This window comes from Prinia subflava, chromosome 5 (genome assembly GCF_021018805.1).
Source record: "Prinia subflava isolate CZ2003 ecotype Zambia chromosome 5, Cam_Psub_1.2, whole genome shotgun sequence".
NCBI classification, from domain to species: Eukaryota; Metazoa; Chordata; class Aves; order Passeriformes; family Cisticolidae; genus Prinia; species Prinia subflava.
In genome coordinates, this window is record NC_086251.1 from 24,352,404 (window position 1) to 24,372,189 (window position 19,786).

Sequence of the window (19,786 nt, forward strand, 5' to 3'; positions counted from 1 at the left end):
ACATCCTCTTCCAAACCAGAACTGCTTTTGGCTTGAGCTTTGAGCTGAGAAACATTGGTGCTGCTTCTGAGTGCAGCCTAGGCCCCAGCACCCACAAAATGCTTCCATGGCCAGCCCTCTGCCCCATTCCCATTTGAGCAGTAGGCCACAGTTCCCATAATGCAGGCATCGAAGGTTTTTTTCCAAAAGCCAAACAGTGTAAATGTACAGCCATAAAAAAATTAACAAGAAAACAACAAAGCATGTGACATTTGAGAGAGCTGCTGGATGCAGCTGCAGCTGCTAAATTATTCACTGCTTTCCCTTGGTACGGCGCCTCCCCCAGCCACAGTGAGCAGCCCTGGGCCAGGAGACATCACTCACGGCACCACCTCCACCACATACAGGCACATTCGACTCTTTCCTGGAAATCAGTCCCACAGACTAAGGGCATCCCAACAACAAATTACAGCCCTTTGTAGGATAGAGGAGGGGGAATGCTCACAACCAGTGTGGAAACACTGAAACATTGTTCAGGATAATGTGAACCAGAAAATAAGGTACTTTAAATAATCCAGTCACTTGGCTGTTGTTAGCACCTCAGAACTGAGAGCCCCATATCTGTTTTGCCTTGTGTGTTAGAAGCACTCAGCCTGTCTCCCCACAAGTGCCACCTGCTTGTTATTCCTTCCTCTTACACACCTTCCCCTTCTCTTCATCAACACTGGGAGATCAGAAATTCCTACTCTCAAACCGATCCTACTATTAATTTTGGTGATAAATCATAGTGCCAGCTGGTCAAAACTGAAAGGAAATGAAGAGACAAGCCCATTTTCTCTCTACAAGAGCTCTGGGGTGTGAGAAGCGTGTGTTTGGCAGATTCACCCACACGTAAACATTGGGGCAAGCAAGCTGAGAGTGAAGAAGGGACAGGAACTGCCTCAAGGGACTGCTGGAGCCAGCAAATGACAGAGCAAGGGCTCCTGAGAGGTCTTCTCGCCACTGGCAGTGGCAGTCACCGCAGCAAAAGAAGGAGGGAAACATCACCCTGCTGGGCACGTCTTAAGGCTACTAACACGAGAGGAGGGAGAAACCAGGTGGCCTGGGGACAGAAGCAGCGTGCCCGGCTCGTGCCTCCAGCAGAGCACTTTATCTGCTTATCAAGAGGAAACAGACACCGCAGCAGAGCGCCTCAGCGTTCATGGCTGCAGCAAATTTTGGTGGATACTGGTTTTGATTGTTAATTATCTGTATCACAAAAAACACTCCTCCCACTAGCTGATGACATGGAAACAGGCCGAGGCACAACCTCCTCATCTCCTGTCTCACATGTCTTTCCAGAGCAAGGACAAGATACCCAGGCAAGCAGAGATCCAGGGAAGCTGGTGTCAAAGGTAAAGGCAAGAAGGTCATGAAAAGTTTTACACTGACATTGGGAAATTCAGTTAGAATATAATGGGAAGCAGGACACAACCAGGGCACTGATCTTGTAGATACAACAAAGTAACAGGATATGAAATAAAAGGATGCTCTGCTCACAAGATAACACACAGCTCCTGGAGGTCATCAGATAACAAATTTGACAGTAATGTATCTTTGTCCCTTGTATAAAAAAAGAATGTTAATTCCCTGATTCACACAACTGTTCAGAGATTAGTTACAAACAAAACAAAAAGGTGGTATCTGACAAACATTACTGGGTACATCAAAGGCAACAGGATGACCAGCTCTGTTTTGACGAATGCTGCTGCTTTGAAATAATGAAGGCTGTAGAAGAAACAGAAAACCATAAAACCTTGTTCCTTGCTGCTACACTGATGCATTATTTCTCACAGCAACCCAGAAACACAAGAGTCTGTCATTTAACTGTAGTGTCTGGGATCACAGCATGAGAACTGCCTCAGCTTAGGTAATTCAGGCATATGCAAGCAGCACTTCTTATTTTTAAATCCCTGCAAGGGTCCTGCTAGTAGCAGTGATCTAAAGTGAACACAGCCTCTCACGATCCAGTTTCTGGGCACCAACAGGAACAACCTCCCCATCTGGGAGCTCCCCAGTGTAAAGATATTCCAGAGCTCCTGGCAGTACGTGGGTCAGTTCTTCAGTTTACCTGGTTTGGGGTTTCAGCTGGTTATTCCAGTTCCAAGACAGAAATCAGGAGCATGTTTGTCAATAATCAACAGTAATTTCCATGTGGTTTTGACAGGTTTAAGGAGATCCACTGACAGAATCTAACTGCTCTAAAATTATTTTCTAGCTCAAACAACAGAGCAAAGACCAGATGAATTATACAGGTTCAGAAACAGAGTGAGCAGTAGGCTGATGTAAGTTTTTCATAGCTCTCACGGTAGAGGAGCAAAAGCAGCAAAGAATTCTGTCTTCAAAAGAAATAATACAATTATTCCACAGACTACAGATTATCCCACTAAAATACACTCCTTTCTAACTGATGTCTCATGATGCTCACTTTTATTTCACTTTGTTTCTTATTAGGTCACTGACAATGCTTTTACTTGACAAAAATTCATATCTTGAGATAGATAAAAGCTCTTTAAACTGGGGACATGATATTAATCTGGCACATCAAGCTCTTTCATTCTTTTTTTTCTAAATCCTTTCCTCATTGCTGCAAATCCCTAATCAGAAGCTGTATTTGTATTTTCTACCAGTGCATTGAATAACTACATCAACTGCCCGGAAATTTAATGCAGTATATCTTAAATGCAGACACAAGAGGACCAAAGGACATTTCAGGAATTCATCTGGGTTGTAATATATGCATTGCGTGTCTCCAGTTCCTTCCTAATGGAAAGTAAGTGAACTATTCACCTGTGTACTAAGTTTTAACATAAAAGTATCAATTACCATCTTGAGAGTATGATGGCAAATCCAGTTTAAAAAATGACAGTGTGAAATGACAGGGAAGACATGGTATTTTACACCATTTTTTATCCCCTCTCAGACACTAAATCTCTACCAACTTTTTCCCCAAAAAAAGAAAACCATTCCTCTAACAAATGTATCTGGAAAGGAGTATCAGAGAAAATCTGTTAGCTGGAATGCTGTAAATTAAAAACCTTGAAGAAATTTATTCTCTTAGAATTTTGCAGTACTTGTGACTTTCTAATTTAATACTCAAAATTTTCATAAATATTTGGTTTTTCAACTGGCTCACCACAGAAGATATTAAATAGACCAGACTGAACATCTTGACAGAGGTATGCCTGGTATATCCTGTCTATACAGAACCTGAGTATTTGATACGGCTTGGGGTGAGAGGAGAAAAGCTGCAAATTATGAGCCTCTATGCCCCTGAGCCTAAGGCAGATAAAATCGAAGCCAACACTAATTTAATTCAGGAAGATGATATGAACAAGTGTTTTAGTAAGGCCTGAAATGCACTGATGCTTCCACCATTTCTACTGAACCACCAGTCCTGATGTTCTAAAATCTAAAAAGATACTTTGGCTAGGTGGGCAAAGATTAGTGTTAAAAATCCTCAGAACTTTTACTCCTCTAACCCCCAAATCCTTGTAAAACAAGCAGAAGTTTGACTTAACAGTCTCAGGCACATGGTGTGGCTCTTGGGGATGGTTCTGGGAAGGGCCAGGAGTTGGATTCAATCACCCTTATGAGTCCCTTCCAACCCAGCACACTCTGTGATTCATTGCACACACAGCCTGTCTCCTTCCAAACCAGTTACAGAACGGTGTCATTGCTGGGGCGGACACCACACAGGGTGACACGGTGAAACCTTCAGCAGCCCCAGAAGGCTCTTTATTAGGGCTGCATGCTGGTTTTAAACAGTTTTTACAAACCTCGAGGGCAACTTCTGATTGGTTAATAGCTTTCTTGTTAATTATTCTATTGGTTAGTAAAGGACATTTTACTTGTCCATCAAAACTATCTATTCTCGGATTGTTTACATATTTTATTTACTGATTCCCATGGGAAGAATCCCTTGTTATTACAGGTGCACTTGTTTTTCACCCTCAGAATAGGTTGTTGTGCTAAAGGAACTCCTCATTCTCAAAATAGCTTCATATGTGAACTTAGAAATTGCTTGTTAGCTGCACTTAGAAGAAATGACAGGCTAGCTTTTTTACCCTGTTCCTACAGAATGGTACCATGGCTGAAGAGGTTTACTCTCTAGTAAATATTTATGGTTTTTCACAAAAAACTTTAAACTAGAAGACTTTTTTTTTTCCACACAGGCTTTGGTTCACCACCATTCACAGCTTTGGCATATATCACACATCCTAGAACTGTGTCTTGGTCATGTTAAGCATTTTGTGCAGGCAACATTCTTTCAGTGAGGATACTGTTTTGCTTTTTTCCCCATCCAGTAAAATTAGAACTACTTTAAAAGCAGTAATGTTGTGGAAAACAATGCAGTAGGACTCTGAAGCTCACAGCTTGAAACCTGTTAATTTGGTAAGAACACAGGAGTCCAGACCTGTGATACAACTGCAGCACCACTGGACAGGCAAGTATGAGATCTTTTAGTGAGGACAAGGCTGTATTACTCTCCAAAAAAAAAGCATTCTAGAGCCTTGCTGATGATTTTGCATTTTGTTAAACACACAGTAAGATACTTAATGAGTGTGCATTTAATTACAGGGTCTATTAAATTATGTTCAAAAGCTGTGCATTTTCTAACAATACAACAGTAAGGCAAAAATAGTATTTTATAGCTGGAATGATCTATCAGTTCAGTGTTACATAACGTGCTGTGAGGGGATGGCCAGATCAGATCCTGTAAAAACTGTATTTTAGCTATGTTGGATGTGAAGTGCTCTCTCGGATGTGTCAGGATTGCAGCTTTTCATTAGTGCTGAAAACAGCAAGTACTTCTTGTGCCCAATCCAAAACAGTTCCCTAGATCCAAGCAGTAAAAAGTCCAAAAATAGAGACACTTCCCAAATAACCTATATTTGGCTGACTTTGGTTTGATTGTGTGACCCTCAGGACACCACAATAAATCTTCCCTCCTCTTGCTTGTGTCTACAAGTAGCATCCTTTTTGCAGATAAGGGATGGTGCAAGGGCACTAAGAGCACACCAACAGAAATGCTGACCCAGAGTCGCTCTGGACGCAGAGAAAATGGCTGGCTTGTCTAGGGAGAGCACAGCTTAATGCCAGGTCACAGTTCTGCCCCATCTCCGTGGGGCTGCACATTTATAATGCATGTTATTTTGCATACGACTGAAAGCAGTGTGGTGTATGGAGGAGCTCAGGGGAGAAAGGGAGAAAAGAAAGACGGGAACCAAATCAGTTTCCTTCAAAGCTTATCATTTCTCAAAACACTTCTTTATCGTGACTCCACACAGTGACACAGACCAAGCTTTCTTCCCCTCCTCCACCTGACAATAAAAGCGAGCAACACAACAAGGTGGTGACACCCATTTCTGAGGGAAAACGCTTTTGATTTATAGTCGACTTCATATGAAATTGCCCAGTATAAAGTGGATTTCCTATTCTATTGTCTTGCGAAGTAACAGGATCTGCCGTTTACAAACCAAGGAGTAAAAGCACCTTTCCAGTCACATTACCGCAGCAACCCCTTCACACGGCTGCACACCTCACCCTTTCCAAGGGGTTCTGTCCGCCCTGGGCCGCCCTTCTCCCTTCCCTCCCCATCCTGCCCGCTCCCACCCGGCAGGGAGCGAGGGGCCACAGCCCGCAGCCCGCCGCCGGCAGAGCCCCGCTCCCGGCCGGCCACGCCGCTATTCCCACAGCGGGCCAGTCCCGCCTGGAAACCCGCCGGCGGCTCCGCGGGGGCTGCTGCGGCTCCCGCGCGGGGACGGCTCCGACAGCGGCCGGCGGAGCCCCGCGGCCACAGCGGGACCCCGCGGCCCCGCCCGCCGCCGGCGCCCCGCGACCACGGAGCCGAACGGGCCCCGCTCTCTGCCCGCCGCCGGCCGTGACCTTGCGGAAGGGCTCGCCTCTCCCGAGCATCACCACCGCGCCCGGCCGGGCGGCTGCGGCAGCGCTCGGGACGGGCGGGGGGGCCCCGCCGCCAGCTGTCCGGGTGCGGGTCACCGCAGGCGGCGCCGCCGGCCGCGCTCCGCGCTCCCCAGCCCGACCCACACCTAGGGTCGGTGGGGCAGGCTCCGCTTCTGCCATGTGCACGCACCGTGCGGTACCGGTACCGGTACCGGGTACCGGTACCGGGCACCGGGCACCGGCACCGGGCCCCGCCCGGCCGGGCCGCCCCGCTCACCTGCGCCGCCGCCGCCGCCGCCGCTCTGCGCCGCCCGCCCAGTTCCGCATCGAGCGCCAGCGGCGGCGCGCGCCACGGCCGGCGCGGGGGGGCAGCGCGGGCGGGCGGAGCGAACCACTCGCAGCAGGGGCGGGGGAGCCGCCCCGCCGGCCGCCCGCAGGGGGCGCTGCAGCCGCGGAGGAGGAGGCGGGGCGGGGGCGGCGCTGAGGCGGGGCTGAGACGGGGCTGAGGCGGGGGCCGGGGGCGGGGCGGGGGCTGAGGCGGGGCGGGATGTCGGAGCGTGAGAGAAAGAGCTCGGCCTGCGTCGAGAGTAGCGGGAACACTTCATCCACCTGAAGTGTCGAATTGGGGCCTTCAGACCTCGTCCTGGCAAGCAGCAGCTGAAGCCTCGCCGCAAAGCCCGGCTGCAGAGGGACAAGGACACGCTGCCTGGAGGCACAGTGCCGTGTACTCGCACCCTCTGTACTGAGCTATATACTTGCCGATTTGCAAATAGCTTCATAAGATTACAAGAGAATTTGGTTATTAAATCTTGACATACAGCTTTTTAAAATTCTTTCCAAGCTCCTAAAAACCAGTACGCTGCAGAAACAAAATCCATTTACTATCAAAACCAAAACTACCAAAGTAAACCCAAAATGCAACCAAAAGTAACCCACAGTTTTTATACATATGGAGTGCAAAATGGAGAAGCACTATTTGATATTCCTCATTTATACTTGGACCTACTTCTTTGTAGAAGAATTGGGTTTGCAGAAATACCTTTCCTCCCTCCCCATTGATCTGAATGCATCATGAGCAAATACAGCTGTTGAATAAGGGTACAGCCAGCCAGGAATACCTCCCAGGACTGTAATTCAAGCACCCCAAGATTTCTCCAGCAGCCAAATCAGCAAAATTAATTTGAAGTAGATCAGGTATAGAGACTTAGAGCAGCAGGACTTAATCTCAGGTCTAGATAGCATTTTGTCAACATAAGTACAAATGGTCACCAATCTCATGGACAGTTCTGCCCCCATACACACGTACTTGAGCTCCATGGACTAACCTGGGAAGCTTCTGAAAGACAAAAAGTGGTTCTGTACTGATTTGCACTTTCAAAGAAAGTGAGAATGTGAAGATGTAAACAAGGACATTGTATTTGCCTACAGGAAAATGAAAAGGGATGCACAAGGCAGAGTGTGCTGGTTTGGGCTGACAGTTAATTTTCTTCATGGAGGCTGGTATGAGGCTGTGTTTTGGATTTGTGCAGAGCACAGGGTTGATAATACAGAGGTGTTTTTGTCACTGCTGAGTAGGGCTCACACAGAGCCAAGGCCTTTTCTGCTTTCCACGGTGGTGAGGAAGCTGGGGCTGCATGAGAGGTTGGGAGGAGACACAGCCAGGACAGGTGACCCAGCTGACCAAAGGGACATTCCAGACCATATGGCACCATGCTGAGCACACAAAACGCACAGAAGAAGAAAGAAGAGGGGGATGGTTTGGAGTGATGGTGTTTGTCTTCCCAAGCAACAATTACACATGGTAAGGCCCCACTCTCCTGGAGATGGCTGAACACCCGCTTGTCCACAGGTAACAGTGAATTAAGTCCTTGCTTTGCTTTGCTCTCCCTCTTCAACCATCTTCATCTGAACTCATGAGTTTTCTGGCTTTTACCCTTCTGATTCTCTTCCCAGTCCTGCTGCTGAGTGAGCCAGTGATTGTGTGAGGCTAGGCAGCTGTCTGGGTTAAACCACAACACAGAGGCAAGGAAAATCACTGTTTTCACCACTGCCATCCACAGCAATTTTATAGGCTGTACCTTGAGAATCCCCCAAATTCACATTTTCTCTTCAAGTTAAGGAGATGCAGCCCAAAGGATATAAAGCTGGAAGTTAAGCTGCAGCTCTTCTGTTGACAGCAGAGCCCAGCCACCCCTCTAATCCACCCAGCATTGATGAGCTCTTGAGCTCTGCTCATTACTCCCCCACTCATACCCCGCTCCAGTCTCCTGTAAGCCTACTCCTATTCCTTCTTCCTCTGGTTCAGTAGATTGCAATTCAAATTTCATACTCCAGAGTAACACAGAGGCTGCAGCAGAACAGCCCGTGGTGTGGAACCTTGTTAAACTGACCATTGCTTTCCTTTTCCAGTGGGGCAGGGGATCATCGAGAACTTAGGAAGCAGCTAATGCTGGACAGCTGTCTGCTTTCCCCAGCCTGCTGCTCCCTTTGAGGTCATGCACGTGTTCATTTCCTGGTGTTTCGCCTATGAATGCATCAGAGATGAGCAGCATATCAGGGGTCAGGCAAGGCCCTACTGAAATCCACTTGACAGCCGGGGCACACTGGACTCCTCTTTCAATTTTGGTGAGCCACAAAAAGCAGAAAATGGAGTAGAGCACATGCAACAAAAGGTTACATTCTGAATGCAGCTGTACGAATCGAGGTGAGGTGTGTAGGTATAATGCATGGTCTTGGTGACACACTCTTAATCCACTTCACTTATTGCCAGCTCTGCACACAGCAAGGTGCATGCCGAGCTACAAATCTCCTACTAAAGGCCAAAAACAAACTGCCTGGGGTTGCACTGCTATTTCTTTCCCAGCATTTCTAGCTTCTCCCCAACACATATACTCATCATTTCTTATCAGCTTTGAGGTTGTTACAGCAAGAACTTATTCCACCCTTCTCCAGTCTCATGACGGCACATCAGAGAATGTCAAAATCCTGTATTAGGCTTTATTCTTTTATATAAACATTAACATTTCTCAAACAGATTAGTTAAAAATACAGATTTAAACAAGAATTTTTGCAATTGCAATGAGTTATAAAAAACAACAGATTATTTTACAGATTGTTACAAGTGCTTTACAAAGGTGCAGAGTGAAGGCCAGTGGCAGGGGACCAACCTCAAGTGCAAAATGGACACGATACCCTCACCGCGGGCATAGCGCTCAGATACACAGCCAAAAAACGACAAACAAACCAAAAAACAGACAGACAAAAACAAACCCGAGCCATGTGAACCTATGCTCTGGGGATGCTCACCGGGCAAGCAAACATAGACCCCTATGACAGAGAAGACTCATGAGACCAAGCTACCAGGATACTTAAGGTTACATCTCTGAGATCAGCCGTAAGATGTTTTTTCTTGGAAAATAAGGAACATGTTTTATAACAGTATATTTCTCTTCTGTCACACAAAATATTGCTGTAAATCCTAGAATACTTATGGATGTGGATACTTAAAACTTGGGCCATAAATCCAGTGTGGATCTCACAATGCCCAAAGTGGAGAAAGGATACAAGACCCAAGTGTCCTTCTGAAGCGGTTGGCACTCCTCACACAGGAGGGACCTCCATACCCTGTGATCATTACTGAAACCTTGAGCAAGTACCTTGGAAATACTTTGGCAAAAGGAAGACGATGCAAGTGGATCTGATTACACCCAATATTCCTGCAGCCTGTGATCTGAGAGTTGTCCAGCCCACAGCTTATGCAATGCCCACGTATTTCACTAAATGCAGTGTGCCCTCTCTCCTTGGTCGGTACATCTTCACACCCACCTTGGAACACATACTGCATGCTCCAGATTCTTGGAAGTTTTTGAGATCCTTCCACCACACCCACCTTACCTAGGTATCAGGCCTACCCACCTGTCTTTCTTCTATTCCACCCTTAAAGATAAAATCTATGCCCTGATTTGTTTTGAACTAAAGTTGTCCAGCTGTTAGCAAATCAAAGGTAAAATGAGCTGAGAACCACCATGAGATAAAACCGTGATGCATTACATTAAAAAATATCCACTACTTAATGCCTGACGTCTTTTTTTGATACACAATGTTCCCTACCCAGAGGACCTCCTTGTTAGACAAAGGGCACTACACATTACAGGAATCCTTTTTCCAAAGGAGGGCCAGAATAAAGGGCAGCTCTAGAGATGAAGTCTCAAAGAAAAAAAGCTACTTCTCTTGGAATCATTGTAAAGGGCAGCACATTCAAGAGATTTTATTTATAGGAAACCCAGTGAAACCCCTAGAACATCCACACTGACTTCCCTGAGCTTCTCAGATCCAGGTACACTGGGGACCCTGCAGAAGCCTTTTGAGCTGGGTGACTCTCAACAGAGAGCTTTTGGCAAGTTCCTGCAAATTCATTTTTATAATCAGCAAGAAGAGGATCAATGGGCAAACCCTCAGCATATGCTTAGAGAAGAGAAAGACTCTGAAGAAAAAGGAGTTGAGGGGCAGGGGAAAGGTCTTCATTTCTACCGTTTCCAAACGTTTCACGTTATTCCTTTGGGGTACGGGCACTACATCGAAACCAACCCCTCCGTCTGATCTACCCCAGCTGCCTCCTGCACAGTCCCATAACAACACTGAAACCCCAGGCTCATCACTCCCTGCATGCCCAGCCCAGGGTTCCGTGCTTTGGAGAGGGGAGGCTGGCTTCTCGTTAGCAAAGGCCGGGAGATGGCATTATGTCAGCATGTCAGCGCCCTGGGAGCATGCAGTCACTCATGCACATCCCAGATTTCTGAAAGCAGGGGCGGGAGCTTCTTGTCCTGCAGCCGAAGGGCAAACACCTGTTCAGAGTGGACACTGCTCAGTGTCCGAAGACTGACCAGCTTCATTAACATCCGTGGAAACATCAAGCGGTCCTGCAGGGCCAAACAGACAGTTGTTAGTAAATTCACCTAAAACTTTGTTCGGAAAAAAAAAATCCCACAACTGATGATACACTGTAATCACAATCCTTCCTTCCTCTAGACCCAGCACTCTCCAGGAGAATGCAGTGGGAAAGAACACAAGTAGTACATCATGTTCCAAAACCCCAGACTTTCCATGCTGGCTAAACTATGGAACATGATACAAGACAGCAGATTGTGACAGCTCACAAACCCTGCATTTACAGCTGCTATCAAAGAGCCCAGAAGGGACTAGCACGACAGTACAGGCAGCAAGAGACCTGTTACAGATTGTACTGCAGGAACTCTGCCTGCATAAACACAAAATCTGCTTGCATCATCACCGGACATATTCTGGTCAGGCACTTACATTTGGTCTGTTGATGCAAATGTAAGAATGAAGCGCTTCCACATAGGTGTGCTGCAGCCTCTCCACCAGGGACTGATCCTGCACATTCGGTCGGTCTGCCAAAAAGCAGGTTAGGAGTAAGCAGATCAGACGTAAGCAGATTGCCACAGGCAGCTTCACTGGATTTAACATCTCCATCTAGCCCCACTTCCTCCTACAGTGTCTTCCTAACACTTCATCTCACATTCACCCAGCCCAGCTGGAAGAGATGTATCCATGACACTGTGGCATCTGTCTCAGTTGCCTGTAATTGTTTTTTCTCAGTCATGTCTACTGCACATGGGGAGTCCAATCCGACTCCTACAGAGGTGGGAGGTTAGAGAGACCAAATGCATTTACACAGTGCTGTTTGGTCTCATGTTCCTGTCCCAGAAAAAATGCAAAGCCACCTATTCGAGAGCAATGGCAAAGTCTCTCCAGCAGTTGAGCCAGTTAGAAAACAGGAACAAAGAAAAACAGTCATTAATCAGGTCACAAGACAGAAGAGTAGAGGTGGCTTCTTGGCAAAGCCTTGTCCTGGCCCGGAGCAATACTGCCTCTTGTCCAGAGTATGTCTGCTTGCCCACTAGATGTCACTCATGCTGTGGGACCTGCACCACACCAGAGAGGCGCCAAGGACATTAAGGAGACAATAAAATAGCAATTTCTAAATGAGGAAGGTAAATACTGGCTGGTTTTTCTGCACACTTTTCTGCACACACAGTGAGGAATTCAATTTTCTCTAGAACACTAGAAAATTCAGAATAGAATGAATAATATGCTCCCTTTATCACTAGACTCTATACACACTTTATTACTCCTTTTCTGCTTTAATATCCCTTCACTCTCCTTTCTTTGCTCTCTGACTCACTGCTGCAGCTCTTCAGATTTTCCTGGCTTTTTACCTGCAGAGAAAATGTTGATGGCAATTAAAAGTGCATATTCAGCATCATTAAGCTGTAGCTCATTCATTCCCTTTGAGAACTCAAAGATGGGGTTAATGAACTCAAACTGTAGACCTGCAACAAACAGAAGAGAACAAGGTGAGGCAGTAACAATTGTCTCCCCTCTCTCCCCCTCCTTTTAATGGAAAAGGCTGCCAGAAAACCAATGCTATACACCAGGGAGTGTGGAAGAGAGAGAGGCAGGGAAAAACCCTTACACTGTGTTCTAATGAATCCTCCCTTTACATCCACTACTGGATGTGAGCACCAAACCACAGTGGCTGGGGAGTCAGGTTCTAACAGTAAAATGACTGTTTCTGGGTTTTCCTAAAGCTTTAAATGCCCCACAGCACATGACTGGGTAACAGCTAAAGGAACACAACATCAGCTATCAGGTAAGTCCATCAAAACATCAGAAGGTCACAAGCACAACATTTATACTGTCCACTCTCACAGCATCAACTCCTTCACAACCCGTAGCCTTCATGCTTTCAACAAAACCTTTAATTCCACATTCCAGGTCCATCTGAACTATGTATGAGCTGAAAATATGTGGTTCCAAGAACTCTGAACTATGCCATTTCCTTCAGCTCAAAGACCTGAGAGAGCTGAGGCAGAGCCTGACCTAGGCTTCCAATCACCTCATTTGATAAATGCAGTCAGACAGAAATGCACTAATATTTACTGCCGTAACAGAGATCACTGTCAAATCATACTGAAAACTTCAGGCCTTTCCTCCAAAATCGCATCCAAGTTTCTAATTTCCTCTATTACAAATGCATCAGAGAAGGAGGAACAAAATGGAGGGAATTTTTCTGGATCCCTGTATTTTGCCTTTCTAATAACCTGAACAAAATCCTACCAGGAAAAGTGTCATAAAGAAAAGTTGTATATAAAGGCCATCTCCAGAATAAATGGTTCAATAGCTACTCAAGGAATAAAATTTAAAAAAAATCAGCTGAAGCACAGCTAAGGTCATGTTTTTAGAAATGCTAAAGATACACACTTCTTGTTACTCCATCTGAAATTACAAACACTCATAGCTCCTGGAAAAATATACTTCAGATGTCACAAAAGCATAGGCTACCATGTATTATTATGATAAAATATCAAAAGCAGTCTCTGGCGATCCTCAGTGCATAGTATAGACTTTGTATCAACTGAAGTGTAATCAGAGTAATGTCATCACTCCAAGCATCCATCCGGATTAGCGAGTACACTTGAAAAGAACAGAACAGTGTGGATTGGATTGGTATGATCTGATACAGCTCCATGATCACACCACAAGCAACGAATTTCACACCAACTACTGCTCCTAGGTGGACACTTGGAGCAATATTTTCATGCTTTAAGAGTCCAGATTTTCCCAAGCAAATTGAAACCAAGAAAAAGACATGAACTGAGCTGATACCATACATTAAAAGCAAAAAAAAATTGGTTTGTGGGGCTATTGGTTTAGTCCTGTTCTAAACCTCTCACCACCAACTACTTTCAGCTGCCCATATTAAAAAGGAAAATATGTAAGAACACAAAACACTGGGGAGGAGGAAACACCTGTCTAATGCACCACCTGCTTTGGCGAAGTCATCCCGATTATAGCTCAGGTCCTTAAGAAAGGTGATGCTCTCAATCTCTGGATTGTAGCGCCGAGATGTCTCCAACAACATCACCTGAACACAAAAGACATACTCAGTTTGAAAGCAGGACAAAATGTTACAACATCAATAATTTGCTGACTGTTGAAGCATCTTTGAAAAAAAAAATACCACCAAACAAAACCTCTCCAGTTTTTCTGAGAGTGCTTAAAAATTCCAAGGTAAAGTCTGCAGCCATCCTTTGGTGGTGTGTGCTTCTGGGAAAAAGGAAATTCCTGCTTACCACTACCAAGACACTTGCCTCATTCCCTTCCTGTATAACCAGGCACTGCAGTATATAACCAGGCATCTTGCCAATAAAACCTCGCACTGCAGTGATGGCCCAACAGCTGAGGTCCTTCAGTCTGCCATCCTCAAAAAAGGGATGGAACCAGCTCTCTAGGTGGGTCACTCCAAATTCTTTCATCCCTGCTACTATGTACTGGGGTGGAGTCAAACCCTCACCTCTATGGTAGATGTCTTCAGTAAAGCAATCTGATCTTCCCTGGTGAGCTCCAGGAAGCCAGGTAATTGCTTGGCAAAGTCCACAATCTCTTGCACAGAGATAATTGCAAGTTCTGTGAAGTGAGCAAAACGCTGCTGCCTTGCTTCACGGTTATTTGGATCAGGAATCTGGGGCCATGGCTGTAGGAATGGGAAGAGACAGCATATATTTGTGAAAGATGGAGCCAAAGATGAAAGATGAAGAGAACAAGAAAAGAAAATGACAGCTTCAGGACATCATCCTTTGCTATTCTTCACAGAGCTTTAGCCCACAGATGCAATGCCTAAAGTAACTCCATTCTCCCTAATATTTTACCTAAAATGCAACTCCCCAAACTTCACTTTTGCTTATTCTGGGTACGCTGGTAAGGTTTTTACCGTCACTTTGAGTCTGTCAGTGAAGGAGCGCTGGTTGCACTGCTGCTGAGCGGCCACGAGCTTTTTTATCATGCTCAGCTGTTCCGGAGTCAGTTTCTGGGAAGGGCTTGGCGGATTTGGAGGGTTTGGACGCACCACAACTGTCCGAGCCTGATCGTCTTCCTGCTTCTTCAGTTTCTTCAGTCGGATCTGCTCTTCAGACAGAACATCTAAAGCAGGAATAAGCTCCTGATCAATCACAGGAACACAATGGAAACCACACTAAACATAGGGTGATGTGCTGTGGTTGGAGAGGCAGAGATCACAGCTGCCTGTACCAGGCATAGCCGAGTGTACACAACAAAGCCAACAGTGATACTTGTTCCTCCCTCTATTCCCTGCTTTAAGTTGTTTCATTGCCTTCTAATCATACTGTCATGTAAAGTGTTCAAAAAAAGGCAAAAGCTCCCCTCATGATGCCCTGCAGATCTCACAAAAACAACAGTGACTTTCTGCACAAAGCAATTCCCTAAAATGTCATGTTACAACAGGTGCTCCCTTCATATGCCATGGTGTGCCCACTGTGTTTTATATTAGCCTACTGTTATGTCTTTTTTTCAATATTGTTAATTTAACAGCTTGTATCATTTCACCTTCTTCAAAGGTTAGGCTCAGTCCTGGGTGGAGTTTGAGAGTGAAAGGATAATTTACTATACACGCCATCTGCAGCAAACTCTAGAGCAGTAACATACCCCAGGATGAATAATGGAAGAGTAACTTTGCAGAAATGTACTGAGAACCAACCGCAGGCCCTTCAGGAATAGGGTTACAAGTCTCCTTCAGTGTTAAGGCAAAGGGGAGATGCTATTTGGATGTAACACTATAAGGAACAGAAGAACTCAAAGGCATCTGGTCTACTGAGGGCTGAGGGAGTTCCTCTGTCAGAGAAAGGGAAGCACTGCTTCTTCATAGGCTTGCCAAGCAGTGAAGAGGGATTTAAACTAAAGCTGCCTAGGGACAGGAATCTCAATCCATCCCTCTCTCCTCTCCCAATCCAGTTTGATGCCAGGGCCAGTAGGAGATGCCCAGAGCCTGGAGAGGGTATGCAGGTCAGCAGGAGAGCACCTGAAGAGCAGCACAATGGAATTCCTGACAGTCCATCCAGTAAGTCAGGTTCATTGGGAGCCCAACTTAAATGCCTCTGTGCTAATGCACATAGCATACAAAACAAGTAAGAAGAGTTAGAGACATGCACACACCTGCAGGGCTGTAATCATATTGGCATCACAGAGATAGGGTGCACAGCAAGTTCACTGGCCTGGACTTTGGGAAAGCAGACTCTGGCCTCTTCAGGGATCTGCTCAGTAGAGTACTATCAGATAAAGTGCTGGAGGGAAGAGGGGCCCAAGAAAGCTGGTTAATATTCAAAGATCACCTCCAAGCTCAAGAGTGATGCATCCTTGTCTCTAAATCGGAATAGCATGGATTTGACATACAGATCACTTGGAGGATAAAAGATTGGTTGGATGATCACACTCAAAGAGTTGTGGCCCATGGCTCAGTGTCCAGGTGCAGACCAGTGACGAGTGCCATTCCCCAGGGGTCGTACTGGGATTGGGCCTGTTGAACACCTTTGTCAGTGACAGGGACAGTGGGACTGAGCACACCTCAGCAAGGCTGCTGACAGCACCAGGCTGTGTGCTGTGACTGACACTCCGGAGGGAAAGGAAGCAGAAAAGGAACTGATTGGAAAAAAACCCAAAATCTCTGTATCTTCAGGAACAAAGATAAATAAACAAAGCTTGATTTTACAAACAAGACTTAGAAGTGCTGAAAGATTCTTTGGCCATTTATTTTTATGCACAGATAACAGAAAATAAAGGAGGTTGTAATGAGGTGAGGGTTAATCTCTTGCCATGCCCACAGTGAGAGGACAAGAAGAAATGGCCTCAAAGTGAGGGGAGATTCAGACTAGGTATTAAAAAAAAATTCCTTGTTAGGACATGCATTGGAACAAGTTGCCCTGAGAGGTGATGGAGTCACCAGCCCTGGAGTGTTTAAAGGACACCTGGATCTGTGCTCAGTGATATGGTTTAGTGGTTTAAGGGTTACAGTGGTACTGCTGAGTAGACATTTGGACTTGATCTCAAAAGATCTCTTCCAACCTTGATGATTCTTCGATTCTAGAGCTGCTACAGAGAAAAGCAGGCCCTAAAACTGTATATACAAGTATATAACTGCATTTCTTAACAGAACCACATTAAATGAAGACAAGAACTGCAGAGCTACTGTAAGACAGCATTCTTTGGATTGGAAGGATAGAAAAAGAACATAACACAGTCAAGCTGAGAGTAACCTTTATCCCTGACTTCTAACAGGGAGGATGTGTGCACAGGTACATGCACCATGCACAAAATTTACAATTCTAACAGTAAAGGCATTCAATACATTTATCAAAATAAGGGGGAACTATAAGATTAGAGAATGTTACTTACAGTGTCAGTTTAAGGAGGGAAGTAATTGATCCAAGTGATTACAGTCCCTCATCTTGGGACTCCGATGCACAATTTTTCTTTATCTGCTAACATGTTACTTGGCTATTAATGAACCTTGAAAACTGTCTATGTGCAAGCTCCTACATCATGCTAAATTCAAAGCAATCTAACTTACTTGGTTTGTCAGGAAGGAATTATTTAACCTCATGGTTCACACTGGCTTAAGAATAATAAACTGGCCATGAATAACTTCAGTCTGGGAATTAGAAGAATGTTTCCAGCAATTACTAGGGAGGAAGTTCTGGAATGACCTTCCAAGTGAAACAGCTGGAGGAAAAAGCCCTCAGTTTCTGTCAAAACTAACAAGGCAAATTTGCAGTGGGGATTACAGTGTCGACAAGAATTGCCAAGTTCTTGATAATAACACCAAGATTCCTTTTGACCTAATTTTCCTGAGCTCTCTTCAACACAAAACAATGACTAACGTATGCAGAAACATACTGAGGCTCTCTGTACCTACTTGCCACAAAAGAGAAGCAAAGTGAACAAGTGGTCTTACTGCATCACTTTTCAATTACTTCTGTTTTGTAGCTCTTGGGAACGGGGCAATGGGGTAAAGACAGCACACGTAATGCTGACACAAACCACTGAGACAAAGATACTGATGGGCTGTGTTTCACGCTGAAGAACTGAGTGTCTCCTAACTCAGTGGGACTTAACTTTTGCAAAATTATGTTATGTTTCTGAAATACCTGCTGTTCCTAGCTGTTCTGGGTGCTGGATGTCAGAAAAGATGACTTCACACAGATCTAACATTAATTGAGCATTCATTCAGTCAGTCTTGACGAGCAAAGGGATGAAGCCTGGATACCTTGGCCAAGGAGGGCTGTTCCGGATATGCAGGCAGAAATCCTGGTGACTATTCCCAAACAGCAGCCTTATGGCTCGCGTGAGAAAAATAGCAGAGATCACTGAAGGAAGCAATGAGATCAGCTCATGCACAAACACAGCTGCAGTACTGTGGTGCTGCCCCTGACCTCTTTTGCAAGCTCACAGTAGGAAGCAAAGAAAAGATGCCTGTTGTTCAAGGAGCACGGCGACCAATCTCACAGTCCTGGTCACGAGCCTGACGTTACTGACACACTTTCAGTACCCTGATAAACACGTGAGTCTTTCCTCTACTGGCATATTCCACGAGTTCTTACAAGGAGTAAAGCATGGCTGGGGTTCTCAGCACACCAGTGGTTTTCCACCAACAGCCTCACCTCCCGACATGATCCCTGTTGAGCTCTCAGTCACTTCCCACGCACATTCCAACATCCAGCCTGCATGGCTTCCACGTCCCCCTCCCAGGCCCTCGCACTGCCCCCGCCTTAGAGCCATCGTGCCCAGAGCCCTGCTGCCCCGTGGCAGCCCCAGTGCCGGCGCTGCACTCACACTGCTCCCGCATGCCGGCCTCCTGGCACTTGCGCAGCCGGCACTCCTGGCACTTGCGGCGCATGTACATGTCCATCTCGCACTTGCCGCCGTTCTTGCACACGTACTGCGCGCCCTTGATGACGCTGCGGCGGAAGAAGCCCTTGCAGCCTTCGCAGCTCAGCACGTTGTAGTGGAAGCCGGAGGCCTTGTCCCCACACACGCTGCACACTTCATTTCCCAGCATCTTAGGGGCTGGGCCCTTCTTCCGCTTCAAGGGGGGATTTTCTACCGAAATGAATGGTAGCGAGGAGAAAAAACAAAAAACAAAAGAAAAGAAAACACACAGACATGAAGGAAGCGTGGTGTTTGCAGCTGACTGCCCCATTCCTGACAACCAACATCTTCACTCAAACCCACTATCTCCCAAGCACACAGATGAAAATATTAACTCTACCTTTTCACACACACACACCTTCTGGGCAAGCAAGTCTTCTGTAACAAACTTACTGACATAATACACAAGGTTTCATCTCAACTATATAAACAAATACAGCTTCACACTTGTTCCACTCCAAAACAGAGTGAAAGAGCCAAAACATGCTCAGGCCAAGTGTTCTTCTGCACTTTCCAATTACAGTTAAGTTACCAATGTGAGAAAGACCTACAAAAAAGTTGAGTTGAAATCCAAGATTGTGCACAAGTAAATTTCTTCAGAATTCACCTCCAGCTCTCTGCCATATGTATGCAAAGAATAAGGAAAAATGTTTCCTCATTTCAATAGTGACAGAAAGCCAGTGCTGAAACTGTGACCCTACAAAAACCAGACTGAGCAGACAATCCCTGTAACTGGAACACTTGGGGAAACTGTCCAGATAGAGGACAGCAGCATGTGGAGTTAGCTGCAATAAGCAGAGAAGCAGAACACCACAAGCTCTGTGAGCCTTTGGAATCCTGAAGCTGTAATTTCCTCTTCAAGAAGAGCGCTTCCCACTCCTAAAACTGAAACAACTCTCAGTGATTTTTTTTTTTTACTAAAGCTTGTTGTTCTATCTCAAACACAGGGCCTTCACTACTGCTTCACATTTTAGATGCTCTTGCACAGCAGCTTCCAATTCTTCCTACATCATTCTGACAGATTTTAATCTTATCAGTGGCTCTGCATTTTGAAAACATC

At 45.7% G+C, this 19,786-nt stretch overlaps 2 protein-coding genes across 11 annotated transcripts in view; both read right to left on the bottom strand.

The window, feature by feature from the left end:
• The window catches only part of MADD (MAP kinase activating death domain), a 69,233-nt gene extending 62,942 nt beyond the window's left edge, over positions 1-6,291 (bottom strand). For all 7 annotated transcript variants that reach the window (XM_063398433.1, XM_063398432.1, XM_063398431.1 and 4 more), the window contains exon 1: positions 6,203-6,291. The gene's annotated coding sequence lies outside the window, so the exon portion shown is untranslated. The remainder of the gene's footprint in view (positions 1-6,202) is intronic.
• A 2,617-nt stretch (positions 6,292-8,908) lies between these two features.
• The window catches only part of NR1H3 (nuclear receptor subfamily 1 group H member 3), a 30,878-nt gene continuing 20,000 nt past the window's right edge, over positions 8,909-19,786 (bottom strand). For all 4 annotated transcript variants that reach the window (XM_063398452.1, XM_063398454.1, XM_063398451.1 and 1 more), the window contains 7 exons: positions 18,631-18,897; positions 14,720-14,928; positions 14,303-14,482; positions 13,774-13,873; positions 12,165-12,278; positions 11,242-11,336; positions 8,909-10,844 (listed from right to left, as the gene is read on the bottom strand). In XM_063398452.1, the coding sequence (XP_063254522.1) occupies positions 10,698-10,844; positions 11,242-11,336; positions 12,165-12,278; positions 13,774-13,873; positions 14,303-14,482; positions 14,720-14,928; positions 18,631-18,897 (1,112 nt within the window). In that variant the 3' untranslated portion in view covers positions 8,909-10,697. The remainder of the gene's footprint in view (positions 10,845-11,241; positions 11,337-12,164; positions 12,279-13,773; positions 13,874-14,302; positions 14,483-14,719; positions 14,929-18,630; positions 18,898-19,786) is intronic.